The 24555-nt window shown below is 45.0% G+C and overlaps 1 protein-coding gene and 1 non-coding gene across 2 annotated transcripts in view; both read left to right on the forward strand.

Annotated features, from left to right (window-relative positions):
• LOC126095692 (uncharacterized) overlaps nucleotides 1-11645 on the forward strand; it is a 120190-nt gene extending 108545 nt beyond the window's left edge. The window contains exons 4-5 of the mRNA XM_049910445.1: nucleotides 823-950; nucleotides 10767-11645. Coding sequence (XP_049766402.1) covers nucleotides 823-950; nucleotides 10767-10920 — 282 coding nt within the window. The 3' untranslated portion in view covers nucleotides 10921-11645. The remainder of the gene's footprint in view (nucleotides 1-822; nucleotides 951-10766) is intronic.
• On the forward strand, nucleotides 3401-3475 carry Trnas-uga (transfer RNA serine (anticodon UGA)). The gene has a single exon. It is a non-coding gene; the product is annotated as a tRNA-Ser (tRNA).
• Nucleotides 11646-24555: the final 12910 nt, after the last annotated feature.

The raw sequence follows: 24555 nt of genomic DNA on the forward strand, positions 1-24555 counted from the left end.
CTATTGCGCACAGTTTGAGTCGTAACACGACGTCCTGTGGCTGCACGAAAAGCATTATTCAACATGGTGGCGTTGCTGTCAGGATTCCTACGAGCCAGAATGCGTAGGTAGCGGTCATCCACTGCAGTAGTAGCCCTTGGGCGGCCTCAGCGAGGCATGTCATCGACAGTTGTCGTCTCTATCTCCTCCATGTCCGAACTACATCGCTTTGGTTCACTCCGAGACGCCTGGACACTTCCCTTGTTGAGAGCCCTTACTGGCACAAATTAACAATGCGGAAGCGATCGAACCGCATAGTCTAGGCATGGTTGAACTACAAGCAACACGAACCGTGCACCTCCTTCCTGGTGGAATGACTGGAACTGATCGGCTTCTGGACCCCCTCCATCTAATAGACGCTGCTCACGCATGGTTGTTTACATATTTGATCGGGTTTAGTGACATCTCTGTACAGTCGAAAGGACTCTGTCTGTGATACAATATCCACAGTGAACGTCTGTCTTCAGGAGTTCTGGGGTGATACAGAACTTTTTTATGCGTGTATATTATCCGCATTTCCCTATAGCTCACTCCCATTTTTCTCAGAATTATTTCGAAAATCTAGGTCCTGACTCCACCTACATATTGTGAAAACGAATTTGCAAGTGTCTGCCGAAACACCTGACGATTCGGAGGTATAATTAATTTGATGTCAAGAAACACAGTATGCACTGCTGGGCCCCTCCACCACGAGTACACGCATCCTCGGTGGAGCCGCCCACTGCCTGCGACCCTGGAGTGCTCGTGAGAGTGACGGCGGCGCGTGCTCGGTGCTGTTTGCAGGACGGCGAGGAGGTGGCCGACGACGGCGAGCGGCTGTCCAGGGCGGGCCGGTCCGGCATGGCGGACCCTCTGACGCGCCACGACCGCAACTTCATCCGCTTCGGGCGCTCCGGGCCCGCGCAGCATCAGTAAGTACCGCACCACACCGACTCATCTCTCAGGATGACGGCGTGCTGTATGAGCAACATCCCAGCTCACTGGTCATTACTGGTTCTTTTGTTCTCTTCTATTTCTTGTGTAACCATACGTTTTTCTCCCAGCCCATCCTACACTACCGGCCATTAAAATTGCTATACCAAGAAGAAATGCAGATCATAAACAGATATTCATTGGACAAATATACTATACTAGAACTGACATGTGATTACATTTTCACGCAGTTTGGGTGCATAGATTTGGAGAAATCAGTACCCAGAACAACCATCTCTTGCCTTAATAACGGCCTTGAAACGCCTGGGCATTTAGGCAAAGAGAGCTTGGATGGCGTGTACAGGTACAGCTGCCCATGCAGCTTCAACACGGTACCACACTTCATCAAGAGTAGTGACTGGCGCATTCTGATGAGCCAGTTGCTCGGCCACCATTGAACAGACGTTTTCAATTGGTGGGACATCTGGAGAATATGCTGACCAGGGCAGCAGTCGAACATTATCTGTATCCAGAAAGGCCAGTACAGGACCTGAAAGATCCGGTCGTGTATTATCCTGCTCAAATGTAGGGTTTCGCAGGGATCGAATGAAGGGTAGAGCCACTGGTCGTAACACATCTGAAATGTAACGTCCACTGTTCAAAGCGCCGTCAATGCCAACAAGGCGTGACCGAGACGTGTAACCAATGGCACCCCATACCATCACGTCGGGGGATACCCGAGTATGGTGATGACGAATACACACTTCCAATGTGCGTTCACCGCGATGTTGTCAAACACGGATGCGACCATCATGATGCTGTAAACAGAACCTGGATTCGTCCGAAAAAATGACGTTTTGCCATTCGTGCACCCAGGTTCGTCGTTAGGTACACCATCGCATTCACTCCTGTGTGTGATGCAGCCTCAAGGGTAACCGCAGCCATGGTCTCCGAGCTGATAGTCCATGCTGCTGCAAACGTCGTCGAACTGTTCGTGCAGATGGTTGTTGTCTTGCAAACGTCCCCATCTGTTGACTCAGGGATCCGGACGTGGCTGCACGATCCGTTACAGCCATGCGGATAAGATGCCTTTCATCTCGACTGCTAGTGATACGAGGCCGTTGGGATCCAGCACGGCATTCCGTATTACCCTCCTGAACCCACCGATTTCATATTGTGCTAACAGTCATTGGATCTCGACCAACGCGAGCAGTAATGTCGCGGTACGATAAACCGCAATCGCGATCGGCTACAATCCCACCTTTATCAAAGTCGGAAACGTGACGGTACGCATTTCTCCTCCTTACACGAGGCATCACAACAACGTTTCACCAGGCAACGCCGGTCAACTGCTGTTTGTGTATGAGAAATCGGTTGGAAACTTTCCTCTCGTCAGCACGTTGTAGGTGTCGCCACCGGCGCCAACCTTGTGTGAATGCTCTGAAAAGCTAATCATTTGCATAGCTCAGCATCTTCTTCCTGTCGGTTAAATTTTGCGTCTGTAGCACGTCATCTTCGGGGTGTAGCAATTTTAATGGTCAGTAGTGTATTTTCTGAAGAAGGGGCAGTCAAATGCAAACCAGACACCTACCATAACACCAGTTCGCGCGACATGTTGCCCCATTGTTGTTACGTTTAGATTCTCTCACAGATGTGGTAGAGGAACAGCGTAGTGCTACATCACTGGTAAATGCTGAAGTTGGCTTATGACCTTGGTTGTTGGTAGAATTGTCTAGTGTGTTCGTCTAGCTGCTGAGATGGAGGTAGGCAGAAAAGAGCAGAGAAGTGTGGTTCGTTTCCCAGTGGGTGAAGGTGCTGGAGTACTTGAAATTCGGTGTCGCATGTCCGCTGTGTGCGGTGAACACTGCGTGTCCCTGGCGTGCGCGCGCGACTGGCAGAGGAGATTCCGAGAAGGGCGCACGTCACTGCGAGACGATCCCCACCCAAGACTGGACCATCCGAACCATTACCCGTGACGTGACGAGGCGGACTGATGGCCTTATTGGGGTTAGGGCGACCAATCAAGCATTTTGAAATTTCCAGAATGTTATTTTCACTCTGCAGCGGAGTGTGCGCTGATATGAAACTTCCTGACAGATTAAAACTGTGTGCCCGACCGAGACTCGAACTCGGGACCTTTGCCTTTCGCGGGCAAGTGCTCTACCAACTGAGCTACCGAAGCACGACTCACGCCCGGTACTCACAGCTTTACTTCTGCCAGTGCCTCGTCTCCTACCTTCCAAACTTTACATATCAGCGCACACTCCGCTGCAGAGTGAAAATCTCATTCTGGAAACATCCCCCAGGCTGTGGCTAAGCCATGTCTCCGCAATATCCTTTCTTCCAGGAGTGCTAGTTCTGCAAGGTTCGCAGGAGAGCTTCTGTAAAGTTTGGAAGCTAGGAGACGAGGTACTGGCAGAAGTAAAGCTGTGATAGCGGGCGTGAGTCGTGCTTCGGTAGCTCAGTTGGTAGAGCACTTGCCCGTGAAAGGCAAAGGTCCCGAGTTCGAGTCTCGGTCGGGCACACAGTTTTAATCTGCCAGGAAATTTCAGTTTGAAATTTGTGTTCAGGTCGGCATTAGCCACGCCATCATCAAAGAGCTCTCGCATTACCGCAAAACCGGCGTCCAGTGGGTGCAGCATCACCTGACGGAGCAAAAAAAGAAGACCGGCGTCAAGTCTGAATCATCAGCTGCGATACCACGGGGAAGAACATGCGTTTCTGTACCGCACTGCCGCAGGGGACGAAACATGATGCCACTACTTCGAGCCCGGGATCAAACGGCAAAGCCTGCAGTTGGAACATTCCACATGTCCCCCTCCAAAGAAATCCAAAGCTATTCACACAAGTTCCGGAAAGGTAACGATGATCTTCTTATTCAACCCTCTGAACGTGAACCGCAATCAATCGGCAGCGCTATGAAGATACACTACTGGCCATTAAAATTGCTACACCACGAAGATGACGTGCTACAGACGCGAAATTTAACCGACACGAAGAAGATGCTGTGATTTGCAAATGATTAGCTTTTCAGAGCATTCACACAAGGTTGGCGCCGTTGGCGGCACCTACAACGTGCTGACATGAGGAAAGTTTCGAACCGATTTCTCATAAACAAACAGCCGTTGACCGGCGTTGCCTGGTGAAACGTTATTGTGATGCCTCGTGTAAGAAGTAGAAATGCGTACCATCGCTTTGGTAAAGGTCGGATTGTAGCCGATCGCGATTGTGGTTTATCGTAAAGCGACATTCCTGCTCGCGTAGGTCGAGATACAATGACTGTTAGCAGAATATGGAATCGGTGGGTTCAGGAGGGGAATACGGAATGCCGTGACGGATGCCAACGGCCTGGTACCAATAGCAGTCAAGATAACAGGCATCTTATCCGCATGGCTGTAATGGATCGTGCAGCCACGTCCAGATCCCTGAGTCAACACATGAGGACGTTTGCAAGACGACAACCATCTGCACGAACAGTTCGACGACGTTTGCAGCACCATGGACTATCAGCTCGGAGACCATGGCTGCGGTTACCCTTGACGCTGCATCATAGACAGGAGCGCCTGCGATGGTGTACTCAACGACGAACCTGGGTGCACGAATGGCAAAACGTCATTTTTTCGGATGTGTCCAGGTTCTGTTTACAGCATCAAGATGGTCGCATCCGTGTTTGGCGACATGGCGGTGAACGCACATTGGAAGCGTGTATTCGTCATCGCCATACCCGGCGTGATGGTATGGGGTGCGACTGGTTACACGTCTCGGTCACCTCTTGTTCGTATTGATGGCACTTTGAACAGTGGACGTTACATTTCAGATGTGTTAAGATCCGAGGCTCTACCCTTCATTCGATCCCTGCGAAACCCTACATTTCAGCAGGATAACGCAGGACCGCATGTTGCAGGTCCTGCACAGGCCTTTCTGGACACAGGCAATGTTCGACTGCTACCCTGGCCAGGACATTCTCCAGATCTCTCACCAATTGAAAACGTCTGGTCAATGGTGGCCGAGCAACTGGCTTGTCACAACACGCCAGTCACTACTCTTGATGGACTGTGTTATCGTGTTGATGCTGCATGGACAGCTGTATCTGTACACGCCATCAAAGCTCTGTTTGACTGAATTCCCAGGCGTATCAAGGCCGTTATTACGGCCAGAGGTGGTTGTTCTGGGTACTGATTTCTCAGGATCTATCACCCAAATTGCGTGAAAATGTAATCATATGTCAGTTCTAGTATAATGTATTTGTCCAATGTATGCCCGTTCATTATCTGCATTTCTTGTTGGTGTAACAAAAACTGCGACGCCCCATAGTGTCAAAACACCCTGAAATGCTGTCGGACGGAATCATCCTGTTGCATGATAACACCCACCCCTACACTACCAATGAGATGAAGCCTACGCTTCAGCGATTTGGTAGCGAAACGCTGCAACATCCTTCGTAGCCCAAATCTTTCATCGTGTGATTTTCACATCTTTCGCTACCCGAAGAAAGACTGCGTGGACGTCCGCTTCAGTCGGACGGGGAGGTGCAAGAGTGGGTACAGTGTGCACCCGTCAGCGGCCGACCACGTTCTTCGAAACACGAATAGGTTGTCTCGTCTCCCAGTGGGATAAATTTCTTAAAGCGTTCGGTGGTTAGAATGGAACCATCGCATGGTTCCGTTGTGACGAGTGTTTGGTTTTCGTTTGATTGCCCTTCATAGTTCTCCTGCAGAAACAAATTTCTGCAACTTCGAGGCGAGCTTTTCACCTGCTGTACTAACGCCCAGATTTCACATCAGTATGTCAGGATACTCCATGGACAGGTCTTTATAAATCTTTTGTTAGTGTGGAAGCTGATGTACTTCTTCAGCAGAGGGTTCTGATTTTGGAAAGAGCTCTTGCCCTGCTATTCTTGTGATGATTTTCTTGAGACACCTATCGATTTTCTCTACATTGCTACCGAGATAGCGAAATTCGATTACTTCTTCGAGTTTCTCACTACCTGTTCTTATGCCAGTCTTACCTCCACCTCCTTCCATATGCATATAATTAAAACTCTTGTCTTCTTGGTATTTAATTTCAGTTTTAGTTTTGCTATCTCATGACTGAAGACTCTAATCGTTTTATGTACTAGCTTCTCCGAATCAGTCACTATTACATTGTCTTCGTCAAGTCTGATGCAGTGAATATACATTCCATTTATTTTGTGTTGTCATCTTTTCTGTCAATGCTATTATTGTTCCCTCCATAAGTAAGGTGATAAAGGGCACACCCGTTTCACCCCCTTCTGATTTTTGCTTTTTTCTTGCTACCATTAATATCATGTTCAGTTCTTTGACTTTTGTACGTACTTAAAATTAGTCGTCTGTCCTTCCAGTCAAATGCTACATTGAACATTGTTTTAAACAACAGCTTCCTGACGACCGTATCAAGTGCCTTTTCTAGGTAAGTAAACGCAATACACATTTTTCTGTTTATATCTACTTCCCTCGTTCCTTTCCCTGATATGAAATCAAATTCGTCATTGACTAAGTTCCAATCTATTTTCTGTGTAATCCTCTCTTTAACTACTAACAGCAGTATTTTTGATCCATATGATAGAAGTGTTCTTTAGTTTCTACAGTGCTTTGCTTTAGACCTCTTGGGTAATAAGTGCTACTTTTTGTGAAGTTAAGTGGTACGATACACTCTTCTCAACATTCAGATACCACAATAAACAATTTCCTTTTGATGTTGTTTCTCCTGTTTTGTAGGAGCTCTGCAGGGATGTCATCTATGCTCGTTGATTTATTTTATTTTAAATCTGTTTAGTGTAAGGAGCATCTCTTCTTTTGTTGACAATGGTCTGTTATTGCTTTCATCAGTTAATTTTTACCTTAAAAATCTCATCTAAACGTCCAACTTCACCATCACTGCACAGGTTTTCAATATGTCCTTTCCCTCATTTGTATACATGACTAAATTTGTAGACGACTTTGTGGCACAATGGTGCCAAATGTTGTGGCTAGAACTTAGATTCCATAACAGGTATATGTTGTCAGTCCAGGCTGCATCATTTCTATGCCAGAGCAGTTGATGCTAATTTCTCGGTAACCCATGATCCCATGCTTCGAAAAGGAGACTCTCGTGGACAGGGAAACAGTCAAACACATTCAGTATCGAGGTAGGCTGCACTGGTACATGGGGACATGCGTTATCTTGTTGAAAAGCAACACAAGACTTCGAAGGCAGGACACAGCCACTGACCGTAACATGTCAGCAATGTAGGGCCTTCAGTCCGTATTACTGTCTGTCCAAGACAGAGGTGACTGTGTTGTGTATCTAAAGGTACACCAAGCTGTCATGGCAGGTGTTACGATGGGGAATTCAATCTGGTAACTTTCGATGTCCTCGAATACAGTACGTAGGATACAACAATCGTGATGTAGTACACAGTCTTAAAAGACGATGTTGTGTCACATCTGCAAGCGATGTTGTTGGACCCGCCACTTTGTGCGCGTCGCTCTCTGATGACAGGTGAAGGAGGAAGCTTCAACATGGCTCGCCATGCTGACGGTTCATGGTACCACAAACGCTGTCACACTGTCCGTGTGGTTACTTCTCTTACTGCAAACAATCTTATTTCACGACTCAAGGTACATGACATTACTGTACAATCCTGAACGGTAAGAAGAAAAATATGTCTGCCTTCTCGGGCGTTAGTTGCGTGGGGCCGCTCAGATTCTGCACAAAGTTAAGTATAACTCTCTTGAACCTTCTGACTGGTTATTCGCATTGCTGTTGTAGGATCCTGGTCAACATGTGCCGCAGTACTGCAGGATTGTTAGATCACTATCCTGATATTGTTTGTTACATGTGGAACAGCGGAATCTTCCCATAAAAAAATCAACGAATGTGATTTCTGTATGAGAAATGCATCATGTATTTCTTTTCTAATATACAGAATATACAATCTAAGAAATAAAGCAAGGAAAAAAAGACATAGCATGAAGGAATTGTCCGGATGGGACGGAAATCGGTCGATCTTACTTACAGACATACAAATGATTATAAATTCAGAAATATTCAATGATTTATTCAAGAGAAAGAGCTTCGTAAATTGAGCAAGTCAATAATGCATTGGTCCACCTCTGGTCTATACAATCAGTTATTGGGCTTGGCATTGATTTATAGAGTCCAGGCTGGAATCTCGTTGACTGGAGAAAATTGTCTTCAGTGATGAGTACCGCTTCGAAGTGAGACCCGACGACCATCGAAGACGCATCTGGAGACCTCTCTCTCCCCCCCCCCCCCCTCCTGACAACGGTGGGATACCAAACTCATTGTCGCCCGCCATACGGCCCGACAGCCGGGAGCGACACTCTGGTGCGCCGTTTCTTCCTGCAGCAGGACCCCTCTGACTGCCATCCGCGGTGCCCTTACGGCACAGTGGTGCGTCTAAGACATCCTACACCCCGTGTTGTTGTCCCTCATGGCAAGCCATCCCGGACTTAACTTTGAGCAGGATAAAGCCCGGCAGCACACTCAGAAAGTTTTTACTGCTTGTCTCCGTACTTTCCAAACCCTTCCTTGGCCATCAAGGCAGCCGAACCTAACCCCATCTGAGAACGCGGAGCACCCCACCAAGTTGGAATTTTGACGACCTAACGCCCCAATTGGACAGAAATTTGGCGCGGTATCCCTCAGGACGACATTCAACAACTCTATTAATCATTTCCAAGTCGAGTAACTACTTGGATGAGGGCCAGAGATGGACCAACACGCTATTGACTTTCTCAATCTGTGAAACCCTTTGTCTTGAATAAATTATCCAATTTTTCTGAAATTGTAATCATTTGCTTGCCTTTACATGAACATCACTCTTACTGATTTCCCTCCCATTCGGATAATTCCTACGTGGTTGGTAGTTTTTCTTTTTTTTTTTCCTTGAATGTATGTGGTAATACACATAATTATTCTTGGCAGTTACGCTGAAATAATGTACAGGGTGTTACAAAAAGGTACGGCCAAACTTTTAGGAAACATTCCTCACACACAAAGAAAGAAAATATGTTATGTGGACATGTGTCCGGAAACGCTTACTTTCCATGTTAGAGCTCATTTTATTACTTCTCTTCAAATCACATTAATCATGGAATGGAAACACTCAGGAACAGAACGTACCAGATTTACTTCAAACACTTTGTTACAGGAAATGTTGGAAACGCCCTCCGTTAGCGAGGATACATGCATCCACCCTCTGTCGCATGGAATCCCTGATGCGCTGAGGCAGCCCTGGAGAATGGCGTATTGTATCACAGCCGTCCATAATACGAGCACGAAAAATCTCTACATTTGGTACCGGGGTTGCGTAGACAAGAGCTTTCAAATGCCCCCATAAATGAAAGTCAACAGGGTTGAGGTCAGGAGAGCGTGGACGCCATGGAATTGGTCGGCCTCTACCAATCCATCGGGCACCGAATCTGTTGTTGAGAAGCGTACGAACACTTCGACTGAAATGTGCAGGAGCTCCATCGTGCATGAACCACATGTTGTGTCGTACTTGTAAAGGCACATATTCTAGCAGCACAGGTAGAGTATCCCGTATGAAATCATGATAACGTGCTCCATTGAGCGTAGGTGGAAGAACATGGGGCCCAATCGAGACATCACCAATAATGCCTGCCCAAACGTTCACAGAAAATCTGTGTTGATGACGTGATTGCACGATTGCGTGCGGATTCTCGTCAGCCCACACATGTTGATTGTGAAAATTTACAATTTGATCACGTTGGAATGAAGCCTCATCCGTAAAGAGAACATTTGCACTGAAATGAGGATTCACACATTGTTGGATGAACCATTTGCAGAAGTGTACCCGTGGAGGCCAATCAGCTGCTGATAGTGCCTGCACACGCTGTACATGGTACGGAAACAACTGGTTCTCCCGTATCACTCTCCATACAGTGACGTGTTCAACGTTACCTTGTACAGAAGCAACTTCTCTGACACTGACATTAGGTTTATCGTCAACTGTACAAAGAATTGCCTCGTCCATTGCAGATGTCCTCGTCGTTCTAGGTCTTCCCCAGTCGCGAGTCATAGGCTGGAATGTTCCGTGCTCCCTAAGACGCCGATCAATTTCTTCGAACGTCTTCCTGTCAAGACACCTTCGTTCTGGAAATCTGTCTCGATACAAACGTACCGCGCCACGGCTATTGCCCCGTGCTAATCCATACATCAAATGGGCATCTGCCAACTCCGCATTAGTAAACATTGTACTAACTGCAAAACCACGTTCGTGATGAACACTAACCTGTTGGTGCTACATACTGATGTGCTTGCTGCTAGTACTGTAGAGGAATGAGTCGCATGTCAACAAAAGCACCGAAGTCAACATTACCTTCCTTCAATTGGGCCATCTGGCGGTGAATCGGGGAAGTACAGTACATACTGACGCAACTAAAGTGACCTGTAACATGGAAATTAAGCGTTTCCGGACACATGTCCACACAACATGTTTTCTTTATTTGTGTGTGAGGAATGTTTCCTGAAAGTTTGGCCGTATCTATTTGTAACATGTTGTATATAGCTGAGCAAGCGCTATGGAGCTTTCTGATTTGACGTATGTTGATGCCACCTTCAAAGCGTTGTAGTTTTGATGGTCAACAGTGTATTGGTATCAAGGGCAAGTGCTGGGATAGTTGATGATAGAGAAAGAGACTTTTCCTTTGCTTCCTGTGTTGATTGCGAGTGTAGTTTTCCATGTGTACTACATCCGCTACTCGCCGCCTGCGCTCCCGCTTCCCTACGCACAGCGGTGCGTCGCAGTGTAGCCTATTCTGCCGCAGGGCAGGCGCCGAGCCAGCTCTGTGGGCGGCGCTGCTGGACCCGCGACTGGCCGTGCTGCCAGCGCCCGCGGGCGCCGATGACGCCGACGTGGACGGCGCCGCCGGCAGCGGCAGGGGCCGCGTCTCCACCAGGAGCTTCCTGCGGCTGGGCTAGGCCGCCCTCTCGCCCTCGTCCTCTTCAGAGCACCACACAGGAAAGCGATGGCGCACACCGTTCAAATAAAATTAATTCCTATGTCACCTTCATTTGCGACCAGTTCCTTTCTATAACATTTTTCGTAGCATCTCTTTGTTGGTTACCACTCAACAGGCGAAAATTTCATGTTGATGAAGTTTCACTTAGTGATTACTTATGTTCGTGAAGATTCATTGTTATTTATTTGAAAATTCATAAATACTTTGTCTGATAGTAGAGCAATCATTATTACCAACAGTTTGCATAAAATTCAGATAATGCAATGTAAAACATTTTACTGGGTTGTATAGCCAGCTTACATTCCGTTAATTATGCATTCAATAATTTGGTCTTGAAGTTTGCGTCGAAACTGATAATGTAAAATGGCATTAAGGAATAAATTCTTACATTTTAATCGCTGTTGATTCCCTGGAGAGGACGAATTGAGATTGTGAGGCACTTAAATACCTAATGTACTCTGAAGTTTCTATTATTCTTATTGTTACCTTCATCACCGTTTATTTCAAAATTTAACGTAGCGCACAATGTAACGTTCTGTACCCTGTGTAGCTAAGGACTTTCATTGTTCTAACAATTGTTATTCACTTCTGTGCATGTGACTAATAAAGTTTTACTTTCATTGATATGGCAAGTTAAACGCAGTGCTAATTACCAGAAAATGACTCCTTGTTGTCTATTTTTGAATAAAGAGACATATGTTCTACTACACTCGAACTTATTCCCTACCTGTCCCAACCTTTAATGATTCATTATCCAAATAATACAAATAAATATAGTAACGCTAGCACACATTTTCGAAGCTCACTGTGTGTCTATATGTGCTGGCTGCGAAACTCTGACGACTGAACTGAAAACGAATATAATTACTTAAGAGCATTCTGTGCTGTGCTATTAGTGGAGTGGTAACATGGGTCTCGGTTCGATATATTCCCAGAATCAATTTTTCTAATGTGTCCATTATTTATTCGTCTTATGATATAACATTCAGACGAACCGAGACACATATCTCTCATGCCACCTCATTCATTCCCAATAATACATTAGTTTCCTGGTTTGATGCACATCTTGAGCCGTTCTGCTGTACACTTTTCGTCACCACAGCTGGTGTTACCTAAACTTCTGACAATTCAAAACGTAGCATTTTAAAATCAGGAATAATTCCTTTCTATATTTAGACACAACTGGGTTTCAGGACGGAGTCTTACTACCAAGTTCGTGTACTCGTTGAAGCTAGGCACAAGTTGTCATAGCAGTCAGATCACTTCCTACGTGTTCTCCCTCTCTGATCAACGGCCAGGCAGAGAATGATTGCCTCCTGCTTGCCCTATTCAGCTAGCTAGACGATTCTGAGTTTGATAACTGACTACCTCTTTATAGCTTATGAGGATATCCCCCGGAGTAGAAGGAGTATTATTGACGACGTAATGCCAATAAAACTGTCTTCCAGGACATAACGCCGTCCGTGCAAGTCTGTACTTTATTATCGATCCCAGGCTGTTCATACCAAGATAATCTGAGCACAAATTACGGTCCAGAACGTTTTATCACAAGAACAAACCGGGTGGTAGAGCATGTAATGGAAACGCTTAGTATCTTCCCATCTACAGGTAAAGTAGCTTTCACGTCATATGTTCATAAATCTCAGAAAATAAAAGATATTTCCGAATAAAGTATAAATAATATCCATTAACCATAATGTCCGTAAAACAGATGTCACTAAGGACGTAGTCTGGGGTTGCTCTGACTGCAGCTCCACTGCGTCACAGTTCCACCTATGCAGCTCGATCAACATGAATTAGATTGTCTATTTTAGCCAAAATTTGTTTACTGACTGAGTTACGGGACCTGACAGTTTGCTGATCTTTCCCCGCTGATATTAGTTCCTTTGCGTGATGCATCTGCTGGCTGATGCATTCATAGAAAGATGTTCGTGATCTGCATGTAATGAATTCCTTGTGAGGTTTGGCCATTGTCTACTGACGATCACAACTAGAGGTTAAAATTCACACCAAAGTATTCTACGATAATCTGGATACACCCTTAATCGCGAACATCAACTTCATTCTGTCGCTTTTCGCCGAGTTCAGCTCACCACTTTGGCCACTGTAGGTCAACAAGTCTCTTTGAACAAATTTCGGCAACGGCTCCACACGATCTGACATTTGGGGTCCAATTTATCACCTCCATGTAGCTCAGTGTACACTGTTCTCACCCAAAAGGCTAAGTACGCCTCTATGCTCGCGTGTATCATAGTTTCTTTTACGAATACAGAATAGTTTTTATGTCACTACAACATCTTTTGTGTCCGAACTGACCTCTCGATTACGTGCAATAAATTTTCGATGGGGCTCATGTTGGGCTATCTGGGTGACCAGACCATTCGCATGAATTGCCGAGAATGTTGGCTCTGAGCACTGTGGGACTTAACATCTATGGTCATCAGTCCCCTAGAACTTAGAACTACTTAAACCTAACTAACCTAAGGACATCACACATCACCCAGTCATCACGAGGCAGAGAAAATCCCTGACCCCGCCGGGAATCGAACCCTGGAACCCGGCCGAGAATGTTTTTCGAACAATTGTGGCCCAGTGACATGTTTGGGATCATGAATTCCATGAGTGGTTGCAAATTTACTCCAAGTAGCCGTAGTCGCACATACCCATTTCCAGTCAATGAATGGTTCATTTTGACCAGAGGACCCAGTCCAATCCATGCCAACACAGCCCACACCATTATGGAGCCACCTCCAGTTTCCACAGTGCGTTGTTCACAACCTGAGCCCATGGCTTCGTGGGGTCTGTGCCATGTTCGAATCCTATCATCAACTCTTACCAATTGAAATCGTAGCTCATCTGACCAGGCCACGGTTTTCCAGTCGTCTAGGGTCCAACCGATGTGATCAAGAGCCCAGAAGAGGCGCTGCAGGCGATGTCGTGGTGTCACCAGTGGCATTCACGTTGTTCGTCTACGACCATAGCGCATTCACGCCAATTTTTGCTATTCTGCCCTAACTGATGCGCCCGTCGTACGTCCCACGTTGGTTTCTGCCGTTATTTCACTCAGTACTGTATGTCTGTTAACACTGACAAATCTATGCAAACGCCGATGTCCTTGAGTCGTTAAGTGAAGACCGTCGACCACTGCTTTGTCCGTGTTGAGAGGTAATGCCTGAAATGTGGTATTCTCGGCATAATCTTGGCACTGTGGATCTCGAAATACTGAACTCCCTAAGGATTTCCGAAATGGAATGTCGCATATGTCTAGCTGTAACTACCATTCCGAATTCAAATTCTGTTAATTCCCGTCCTGTAGCCATGATCACGTAGGAATCCTTTTTACATGAATCACATGCGTGAAAATGACAGTCTGCCAATCCATTGCCCTTTTATATCTTGTGTACGCAGTGCTGTCGGCATCTGCACATGTGCCTATCGCTATCCTGTGACTTTTGTCACCTTAGCCTGTCGATGTGCTATAGTAATGTGAGCATACAGACGGGTAAGAACGAACATTTTCTTAAATATTGATGTCGTATGCTGTTGTTGGCTGGAAAACCCCACGGGTTGGGTTCACTCGCCTATTTGATAGGCTGTTCTTCTTCGCGCCCAAGGGACCCTTTGATTGCGATAGTGTAGTGTTTTATTGGTGTTGGTTAATGATAATGAGGCAGATTAACGTCCCCATCCGACAGACGGATCACGATCACATGCCCACTGGAAGAAATAAAATGCTTCTACAACTTGCTCTATTAACCAGCATAACAAGAAAGACGTCCTGCTGTAATGAACACCAGACAAGAAAGTCACACAAACTGTGAAAAGCTCTGTCAAAACATACGACAGGATTCTGGGACTTACAACTGCTACTAAGAGTAAAGTATGAAACTATTAAGTTTCAAAGCAAAACGTTGCTGATTCTTACAGTCGACGTGAAACAATGAAACAAGTTTCCAGAATGCTGAAATAGATAACTGTACTACGGTACATGTATCGTGACATGTAAAAAAAAATGTATACAAATAATGACTGACGATTTTTTTTTTGTTAGTCCCATAGTGCTCAGAGCCAGATTTTTTTGTTAAAAGGTAATTTGAAATATTATTCACATACCGATATGCAGTACTTAAATCGTTCTCACGATAAAGGGAACATCAAAACAGAACAAATAATGAGGTCGTACCTTGTTAACACTATCATTCATGCAGCCATAATTAAATTTCTGCAAAGCTCTCAACAAGGGTTGATTGGTAAAAACGAAGAGTGATACAAAAACAATCACCATACAAAGCACACAATACTCATGAATAATAGCATATTCTAAAATTAATATTAAAAATTATATCACACAGTATGATTAGCTTCTCTTAGCATACTACGTATAAGTAAATAAAGGTATTTTGAACGTTATTATATGGTAAGTTCGATTGTGGTATCTGGGTACTAGTTTACAGCACTGCTTACGGCATGAGAACTAGAAATAACCTTACTAGTCCATTCTTTCTGGTAACATAACACAGACAGCAGCTTTGATTCAAGTGCCGCCTACGTCACAGTGATTGCTGCATATCACATTTCGCACTAATATGACCAACTGCCACTTACAACAGTTCTTCAATTAGAATTCAGTTCACTAGGAAATGATACTTAACACAGATTTCTTCGTCATTGCCTCTTCGATTACACAATAGTACATAGACCTTTAGATTATAGAAACGGCGAAGCATTCTTGTATAATTTGGCATCTACATGCAACAGACATTTTCAATTGATAATGAATTAAAGTTCAACGGTATAAATGGGAAAATAACTTGGAAATTTTATATCTAATTCTGTAAGCTTTCAAAAATTCCAAAGTCATACTCAGCTTTGAAGAACAAATTGATACTATTGCTGTTCTTATAATCGTTGAAAAGTAGGAAAGATACATATTTGTTTATTATTACAGTAATTTTCAGTAACTATGGTCCAATATGGTCAGTTTATTTCTCTTTGTGTCAAGTGTTCCGTGAAGTGAAAGAAACATTATTATTTTATTTAGTTTTTAGCTTCATGTATTATCGGAGCAAATACTGATTATTAAAAACTATACCGTAATTAGATGCCAAGGCAACTAACTACGAGTACTGTTCACATCACACTTATGATAAAGGATTACATTAATTATTCTCGTGTCAATTTCTTTGAGTCAGAAATGAAATAAAAATGTAATTTAACGCATTTGTTTCGCCATTAATAAAATTTAAAAACCAAACACAAGACAATAAGTGACACGGTTGTTTATTTGCACCATATGCCTTCGAGTTCTTTCGGAGAATATAAATTTCTTTTGTTGGAGACCTTAAATGGCCTTGAATTTACGTAAGATTCTTTGTACACCGAAATATTCTTTTCTTTTAGCCAAATCAACATTTTTCCACGTTTTGTCATGCAATTGACTTTTCCTCCAGTTTTGCAAATTTTAATGACTGCCTGCCTGCTGTGCCCTGATATTCGACGATGAAAAAATATTTAGTTGTAGACACTTCCCTCTGACTAACCTTTCTTTTAAGTATTTCCCTTAAACATAAGTCCGTTGATGTGGAGCTTATGAGCTATAGGGTCTATCACTTTCCTTTTACGTTTGCTGTTCTATAGCTTCAAAATTGTATTAAAAAGAGCTGTTTTAATTCCAAGTGTTTTAACACTGCAACAGAAGCGTAAAATGGCTTAACATGAATACCCCTTGGATATCAATTTTGGACCATGGTTACATCTCAAGTATGAATTTTTTTATAAAGTATCGGCAAAGCAAATTTATTAAAAATATCTGTGACTGTTCATTACTAAATAATGACATATTTATGATCACACAAAAATGTTTGCAACAAAATCAAAATTACGTTCACATCTCCAGAAAGTTAAATAGCAACTGATGCTTTCCAGGTATGCCAGTATAGTAATTTCGCGGCTTCTCAGAATGCAGCATGTAACAGACTTCAAATGCTGCTCAAAGTAAATGCAGACAACAATTGCTCAGGTCTACCCAACAATGTAATTTGACAGCTTGGACCAGAAATGCATGCTTTGATCATACTTATGGAAAATTAAGTTACATTGGACTAATGTAAGGAGTGTTGTGCGCCCAAATACAATAAAGGCGAAAATATGGTTTACAGTACATAGAGAACATGAAGTTAGAGTGACCAGCCAGAGCATTTTGACAACCTGCCTAATAGACAGTATGCCCACCTTGGCACGGATAACAGAGGCGCCGCACCGTGGCATGGAAGCAATGAGGGCTTGGAAGATTGCTGGAGCAAAATGGAACCCAGCACAGCGAACTTACAGAACACTACTGATGCGTTACAACAGCTGCTAGATGTAGCGACACCACCGTTGTTACAGACGCTGCGCCTACGAAGCATGTTCTAGTACAAGCTCTCCATCCCACCTGGTGTCTCTTAAATTTCTAATACAGCGTCCAGATTTCGCGCCAGCAGATTCAGCGTCCTGATTTCGCGCAAGCAGATTGTCCTCAGCGTTTAAAGGAGTCACGCAGCAAATCAGACATCAGGTAGCAGTCTGACATAGCACACGACATACTGTCTACTCCAGTGCATTCCAGGACAAGCCACTATGAAACTCTCCTCTTCCCCTCGGCAGATGTGCACGCGCTACATATCTGAACCGAAATAATCGTAGAACGGGTTGCTGTTCAAAATATTACGTACTCACTCCCCTGTACGAGTCCTAGATGTTTGCAATAGGAATTTCCGAATACACTGTGCAAGGGGCGTTCAATAAGAAATGCTAGATACACTACTGGCCATTAAAATTGCTACACCACGAAGATGACGTGCTACAGACGCGAACTTTAACCGACGGAAAGAAGATGCTGTGATATGCTTTTCAGAGCATTCACACAAGGTTGGCGCCGGTGGCGACACCTACAACGTGCTGACATGAGGAAAGATTCCAACCCATTTCTCATACACAAACAGCAGTTGACCGCCGTTGCCTGGTGAAACGTTGTTGTGATGCCTCGTGTAAGGGAGGAGAAATGCGTACCATCACGTTTCAGAGTGTGATAAAAGTCAGATTGTAGCCTAACGCGATTGCGGTTTATCGTATCGCGACATTGCTACTAGCTTTGGTCGAGATCCAATGACTGTTAGCAGAATACGGAATCGGTGGAATCAGGACGGTAATGCGGGACGCCGTGCTGGATCCCAACGGCCTCGTATCACTAGCAGTCGAGATGAAAGGCATCTTATCCGCATGTCTGTAACGGATCGTGCAGCCACGCCTCGATCATTGAGTCAACAGATGGGGACGTTTCCAAGACAACAACCACCTGCACGTCGACGTTTGCAGCAGCATGGACTATCAGCTCGGAGACCGTGGCTGCTGTTACCCTTGACACTACGTCACAGACAGGATCGCCTGCGATGGTGTACTCGACGTCGAACCTGGGTGCACGAATGGCAAAACGTCATTTTTCGGATGAATCCAGGTTCTGTTTACTGCATCATGATGGTCGCATCCGCGTTTGGCAATATCACGGTTAACGCACATTGGAGGCGTGTATTCGTCATCGCCATACTGGCGTATGACCTGGCGTGATGGTATGGGGTGCCATTGGTTACACGTCTCGGTCACCTCTTGTTCGAATTGACGGCACTTTGAACAGTGGACGTTACATTTCAAATGTGTTACGACCCGTGGCTCTACCGTTCATTCGATCCCTGCGAAACCCTACATTTCAGCAGCATAATGCACGACCACATGTTGCAGGTCCTGTACGAGCAGTTCTGGATACAGAAAATGTTCGACTGCTGCCCTGGCCAGCACATTCTCCAGATCTTTCACCAATTGAAAACGTCTGGTCAATGGTGGTCGAGCAACTGGCTCGTCACAATACGCCAGTCACTACTCTTGATGAACTGTGGTATCGTGTTGAAGCTGTACACGCCTTCCAAGCACTGTTTGACTCAATGCCCAGTCGTATTAAGGCCGTTATTACGGCCAGAGTTGGTTGTTATGGGTACTGATTTCTCAGGATCTATGCACCCAAACTGCGTGAAAATGTAATCACATGTTAGTTTTAGTATAATATATCCCGTTTATCATCTGCATTTGTTCTTTGTGTAGCAATTTTAATGGCCATAGTGTATTTTTTTCTGAAAGCAGGTTAGCTTTTTTCGGGATTCCAATGCACTATATTACTTCCTAGTCTTTTGGTACAAAACTCTATTTTTCAACGTAAACTCCGCTCAGTGCGACTGTCTGACGCCACCTTACTGGGAGGGCCTGTGTGCCCGCACGGTACCACCCTGCTGTTCAACGTCCTGCTGCATAAATAACCTCCCTATCATCCACGTACTGCTTCCGGCGGAGTGTAGCTTTCATTGGGCCGAGTAGATGGAAGTCGAAAGGTGCGAGATCCAGTCTGTAGGGTGGATGACGGTCAACAGTCCATCGAAGATTTGTGAGCTCCCCTTGGGTGTGCAGACTTCTATAGTGCTTGCGTTGTCATGGAGAAGCAGAAGTTGGTTTGTATTTTTGTGGCGCGGAACACGCTGACGCCGTTTCTTCAGTTTCCCGCGGGTAGCACAATACACTTCAGAGATGATCTTTGCCCATTGAAGGAGTTAATAAAACAGAACAACGCCTTTAAAGACCCAGAAGACGGCCGTCATGAATTAGCCGGCTGAGGGTGCAGCTTTCAGGTGAAGACGTGTTGCGCCACTCAATGAATTGCCATTTTGTTTCCGGTTCGAAGAGATGAACTCAAGTTTTATCGCCTGTGACGATGTTGGACAAAAAATGGTCACGATCAGCTTCATACTGCGCAAGCACTTGTGCACAGATGGTGTTTCGTTGCCTTGTATGGTCATCTGTTAGGCGGCGAAGAAGCCTGCGGCACACATCTTCGAGCACCCCAACCGGTGGGCAAGTGTGTCAGCACTCAAAAAGAGACGCTCAGTTGAGCAACGAAGTGTCTGATTGCGGTCCGTTAATCACCTCTTTCCGACATTGCAGGAGTCACAACTGTGTGCGGCTGGCCGACAAGCGGGGGATAGGACTAGTTTGCGTGACCTCGTTGCGATGATGACAGACACCTCTCCCAACAACTCACCGCGCTTTTGTTCACTGCCAGTTCTGCGTATACATTCTGTAAGCGCCTATAAATGTTTGCGATGGCCTGGTTTTCCGTCCAAAGACCCTCAGTGGCAGCTCTCTGCTTGGAACGCACCTCCTGTTACAGACGTCACTTTGAAGGCTACGTATGGCGCCGCCACCTATCGGGACGTTATGAAACTATAGAGGCTGAAGCGGGAACATTCAGTGATGTCCCACAACGAATTTCCCATTTTTCAACCGAAACTAACCGAGGAAAAAATGTGTTGCATTACTTATCCCCTCGTACACGCAAAAGATCCATTACTATATCAGTAGACGATAGCAGGACAATCACTGAAAGCGGTCACATCCCTCAAACATCTAGGAGTATGCGTACGGAGCGACAAAGGGCAAAGAAGACATAAAACCAATCGCAGGTAAGCCAGATGCCAGACTCAAATTCAGTGGAATAATCCGCAGAAAGTGTAGTCCACCCACGAAGGAGGAGGTGGTTTCCAAAACCCTCGTTCGACAGGTACTTGAATATTGCTCCCCAATAAAGGAAGGGATCCGTACCAGGTGGGATTATCAGAGGCAATAGAGAAGATCCAGACAAGCGCAGCCCTCTTCGTCACGGGTTCGTTTACTGACCACGGAAGCGTCGCCGTTACGCTTCGCCAGTCTCAGTGGAAGACCCTGCAAGACAGTCGTCACGCATCGCATATGATTTACTGTTAAGATTCCGTCATCAATATTACCGCCTAACTAAACTTTGGAACGAAAAAGAATTTTCTTTGAATTCTTTTATTTGTAAAATGACCAAAGATAAATGATGTTTAGTATTTATAGGTGTTCTATTAAACCGTGAACTTATGAGTCTCTGATACAATTGCTACTGCTTATATCTAACAATTTTTCTTTATATTTTGATGTAGCAATTCTCAGTGCATCGCAAGTGCTACATATAGCTCCTTCCCAGATAAGAAAGCTAACTATGCACATTGAGCACAGACACTTGCTATAAAACTTGGTTCTTATGAACCTATTCTCTCCCTAGCGTCAGTTGCTTCACCCATATCCTGCATCCCCATTTAAGGCCAAGCAAATTAAAATGTGTGCACTAAACATACTGGTTCTTAACCACTTGATTGCTGGACTCCTTACTTATGAACTGAAGGAAATCGGAAGACTTCAGACTGTCAGTGCTTTGTGTCTGACCACTGCCACGAATAATAATAATAACAATGACAATAATAATAATAATGCGCAGACCCCACAGCAATGTAGAAGCCATTACAGAGGTACTGTTGTGTTGTGCCGTCAATTAACTCATTTTCCTGTTATGAAGTGAATAATGAAGCAATTTCAGGTTCGTTGCGGGAAGTACCTAATACTCGGAGTTAAGACATTTTCATGAGATGTTTAACCATATATAACGTACAGGGCGTCCCATTTATCTTGACCACCCTAACAAACTCTTTGTTCAGATGCAAATTACAAAATGTACAGCTTGAACACGAAATTGTCATTCCTAAAACCAGTGTATATCGTATTCTTACAAGTCACCTGTTCTATCCTTACCATTTACACCTACATCAAGAGTTGCATGGGAATGATTTCCTGAATCGTGTACAATTCTGTCAGTGGACACAGCAGCAAATCCTCGCCAACCCGAACTTCTTCTCCAATGTTCTATTTACCGATGAATGTTCCTTCTCAAACACAGGACATTTAATACAAAGAATATGCATTATTGGTCCAATGACAACCCACGATGGCTTGTACAGGTGGAACATCAGCTAACTTTTGGTGTGAGATGCTTGGAACTACAATTATTGGCCATTATTTCATCAATGGTAGTCTGAACGTCACAGCGAATGCCAATTTCCTCAGACGAATTCTTCCTCCTCTTTTGGATGAAGTGCCGCTAAGAACCAGAATGCTTATGTGGTATCAACACGATTGATGTCCAGCACATAATGCCTTGGGTAGTGGTGTACGAGTATTCACAAATGCGCTCCGTACCCATTTGTATTTAACAGCCTAATATTTATGCTCGGCATTTAAAGCAGGTATTACACTGAAGTGGCAAAGAAACTGGAATAGGCATGTGAACTCAAATACAGAGATTTGTAAACAAAGAGAATACGGCGCTGCGGACGGCAACACCTATATATGACAACAGGTACCTGGTACAGTTGTTAGATCGATTACCGCTGCTACAGTGAGAGCTTATCAAGATTTAAGTGTGTTTGAAAGTGGTGTTATAGTTAGCGCACGAGCAATAGGACACAGCATGTCCAGGATAGTGATGAAGTAGGTATTTTCCCGTACGACCATTTCACGAGTGTACCGTGAATATCAGGAGTTCGGTAAAACATGAAATCTCCGGCATCGCTGCGGCCGGGAAAAGATCCTACAATAACGGGACCAACGACGACTGAAGAGAATCGTTCAGTTTGACAGAAGTGCAACTCTTCCGCAAATTGCTGTAGATTTCAATGCCAGGCAATCAGCAAGTGTCATCGTGCCAACCATTCAACGGCACATCATCGATTTGAACTTTCGGAGCCGAAGACCCACTCGTGTACCCTTGATGACTGCACGACACAAAGCTTTACGACTCGCCTGGGCCCGTCAACGCCTACATTGGACTGTTGATGACTGGAAATGTGTTGCATGGTCGGACGACTCTCGTTTCAAATTGGATCGAGCGGATGGACGTGTTCAGGTGTGGAGACAACCCCTTGAACTCATGAAATCTGCATATCAGCAGGGGACTGTTGAAGCTGATGGAGGCTCTGTAATGGTATGGGACCCCTGTTACGTCTAGATACGACTCTGACAAGTGACACGTACGTAGGCAACCTGTCTGATCACTTGCGTCCATTCATGTCCATTGTGAATTCCGACGGACTTAAGCAATTCCAGCAGGACAAGACGAGACCCCAAACGTCCAAAATTAGTACACAGTTGCTCCAGGGACACTCTTCTGGCCGCCAAATTCCTCATAGATGAGCATTATTGAGCATATCTAGGATGCCTTGCAACGTGCTATTAAGAAGAGATCAACGCGTCGTACTCTTCCTGATTTATAGACAGTCCTGCAGGATTCATGGTGTCAGTTCCCTTCAGCACTACTTCAAACTTAGTCGAGTCCAAGCCACGTCCTGTTGCGGGATTTCTGCGTGCTCGCAGGGGCCCTACACGATATTAGACAGGTGCACCAGTTTCTTTGAGTCTTTGGTGCATTTTGTAAGTCAGGAAAATATTTCTTTGCAGGGATTTTTGTGGTGTTCATGTATTACAATATTTATTTTGGCTAATATATCCCCTGTTTCGGCCAAAGGGCATCGGCACCTTTTATTCTTTCCATCTGCATAAAACGACCTTTCTTAGCGCCTAGGCTGCACCAAGGGCCCAGTCACTTACCACAACAGGAGTCAGGCGTGAAAAGTAACTAACTTCTTGATAATGACCTAGAGGACGGATATGGAAGAAAAAATGGGTTTTTATGGAATTACTGGTGGTATTTCACAGAGTTCGTCACACAAGTGTATCACGTTACATGTGCACAACAGTGTCGCATAGTACTGGATGTCATTATGTTCGAGACCAGACCACCTAACTGCAGTGCGATCTCAACTTTTCTTCTACCTGTTTCCATGATTTTTATCTACACTGCCTTACAAAAAGCTTGAACCACCCAGAAGAAGACGAGGGAACAAAATGAAACAACGCACTGAGGAAAAATGGTGATGTTATTCGTATGATTATAAACTCGAGGCAAATTTACAGAGAGTTGGACAGTATGAAGCCAATTAGCAGTATGACGTTGCACCCCGTGTGGCCTGGATTAATTCACTGATTCTGTTGGTAAGCGCATCGTTCAACCGTTGTATTCATTCCTGAGGCAAGCTGCCCCACAAGTGTTATAACTGGACCTTGGTGCCCTGCATAATGGCACCGTAACAGGAAGGAGTTTATGTCCGCGCTGGTACCACACGTGTTCTGTCGGGAACAGATTTGCGGAACTTACTGTTCATGCAGACAGTTCATGTATAGACGAGAATGGTGCTTTTCAGAATGGCATCATGGTGCTGTCGCATGAGAGTTAACGCATGAGGATGTAGGAAGTGCGTAACGTACGCCTCTGCCGCCATAGTCCTGTACATCACTATCAGTCGTGACCTGAAATCACACCCGAAGACTCTCCACACCACGGCGCAAGGTGAACACCGCTGTGCCTCTCCAAACCGCCAGAAAGACAGAGACCTCCGCACAGGTCACCGCCGTACCCGCTGACGGTGATCCAGGACAGTCATCGCTGCCGTCTGCGTGACGCCATTCGTCGGCTGGCCACGTTTCCTGGTCACGTCACAACTCCAACATGGCCGACTGTGCTGTGGTGTTAGCAGCGGCTTCCAGTAGGACGGTAATTCCCTAGACCAACTGCTGGTAGCATCTAGCCAGTTGACGCAGAATGTTG

The sequence above is a fragment of the Schistocerca cancellata genome, chromosome 8 (genome assembly GCF_023864275.1).
Source record: "Schistocerca cancellata isolate TAMUIC-IGC-003103 chromosome 8, iqSchCanc2.1, whole genome shotgun sequence".
NCBI classification, from domain to species: Eukaryota; Metazoa; Arthropoda; class Insecta; order Orthoptera; family Acrididae; genus Schistocerca; species Schistocerca cancellata.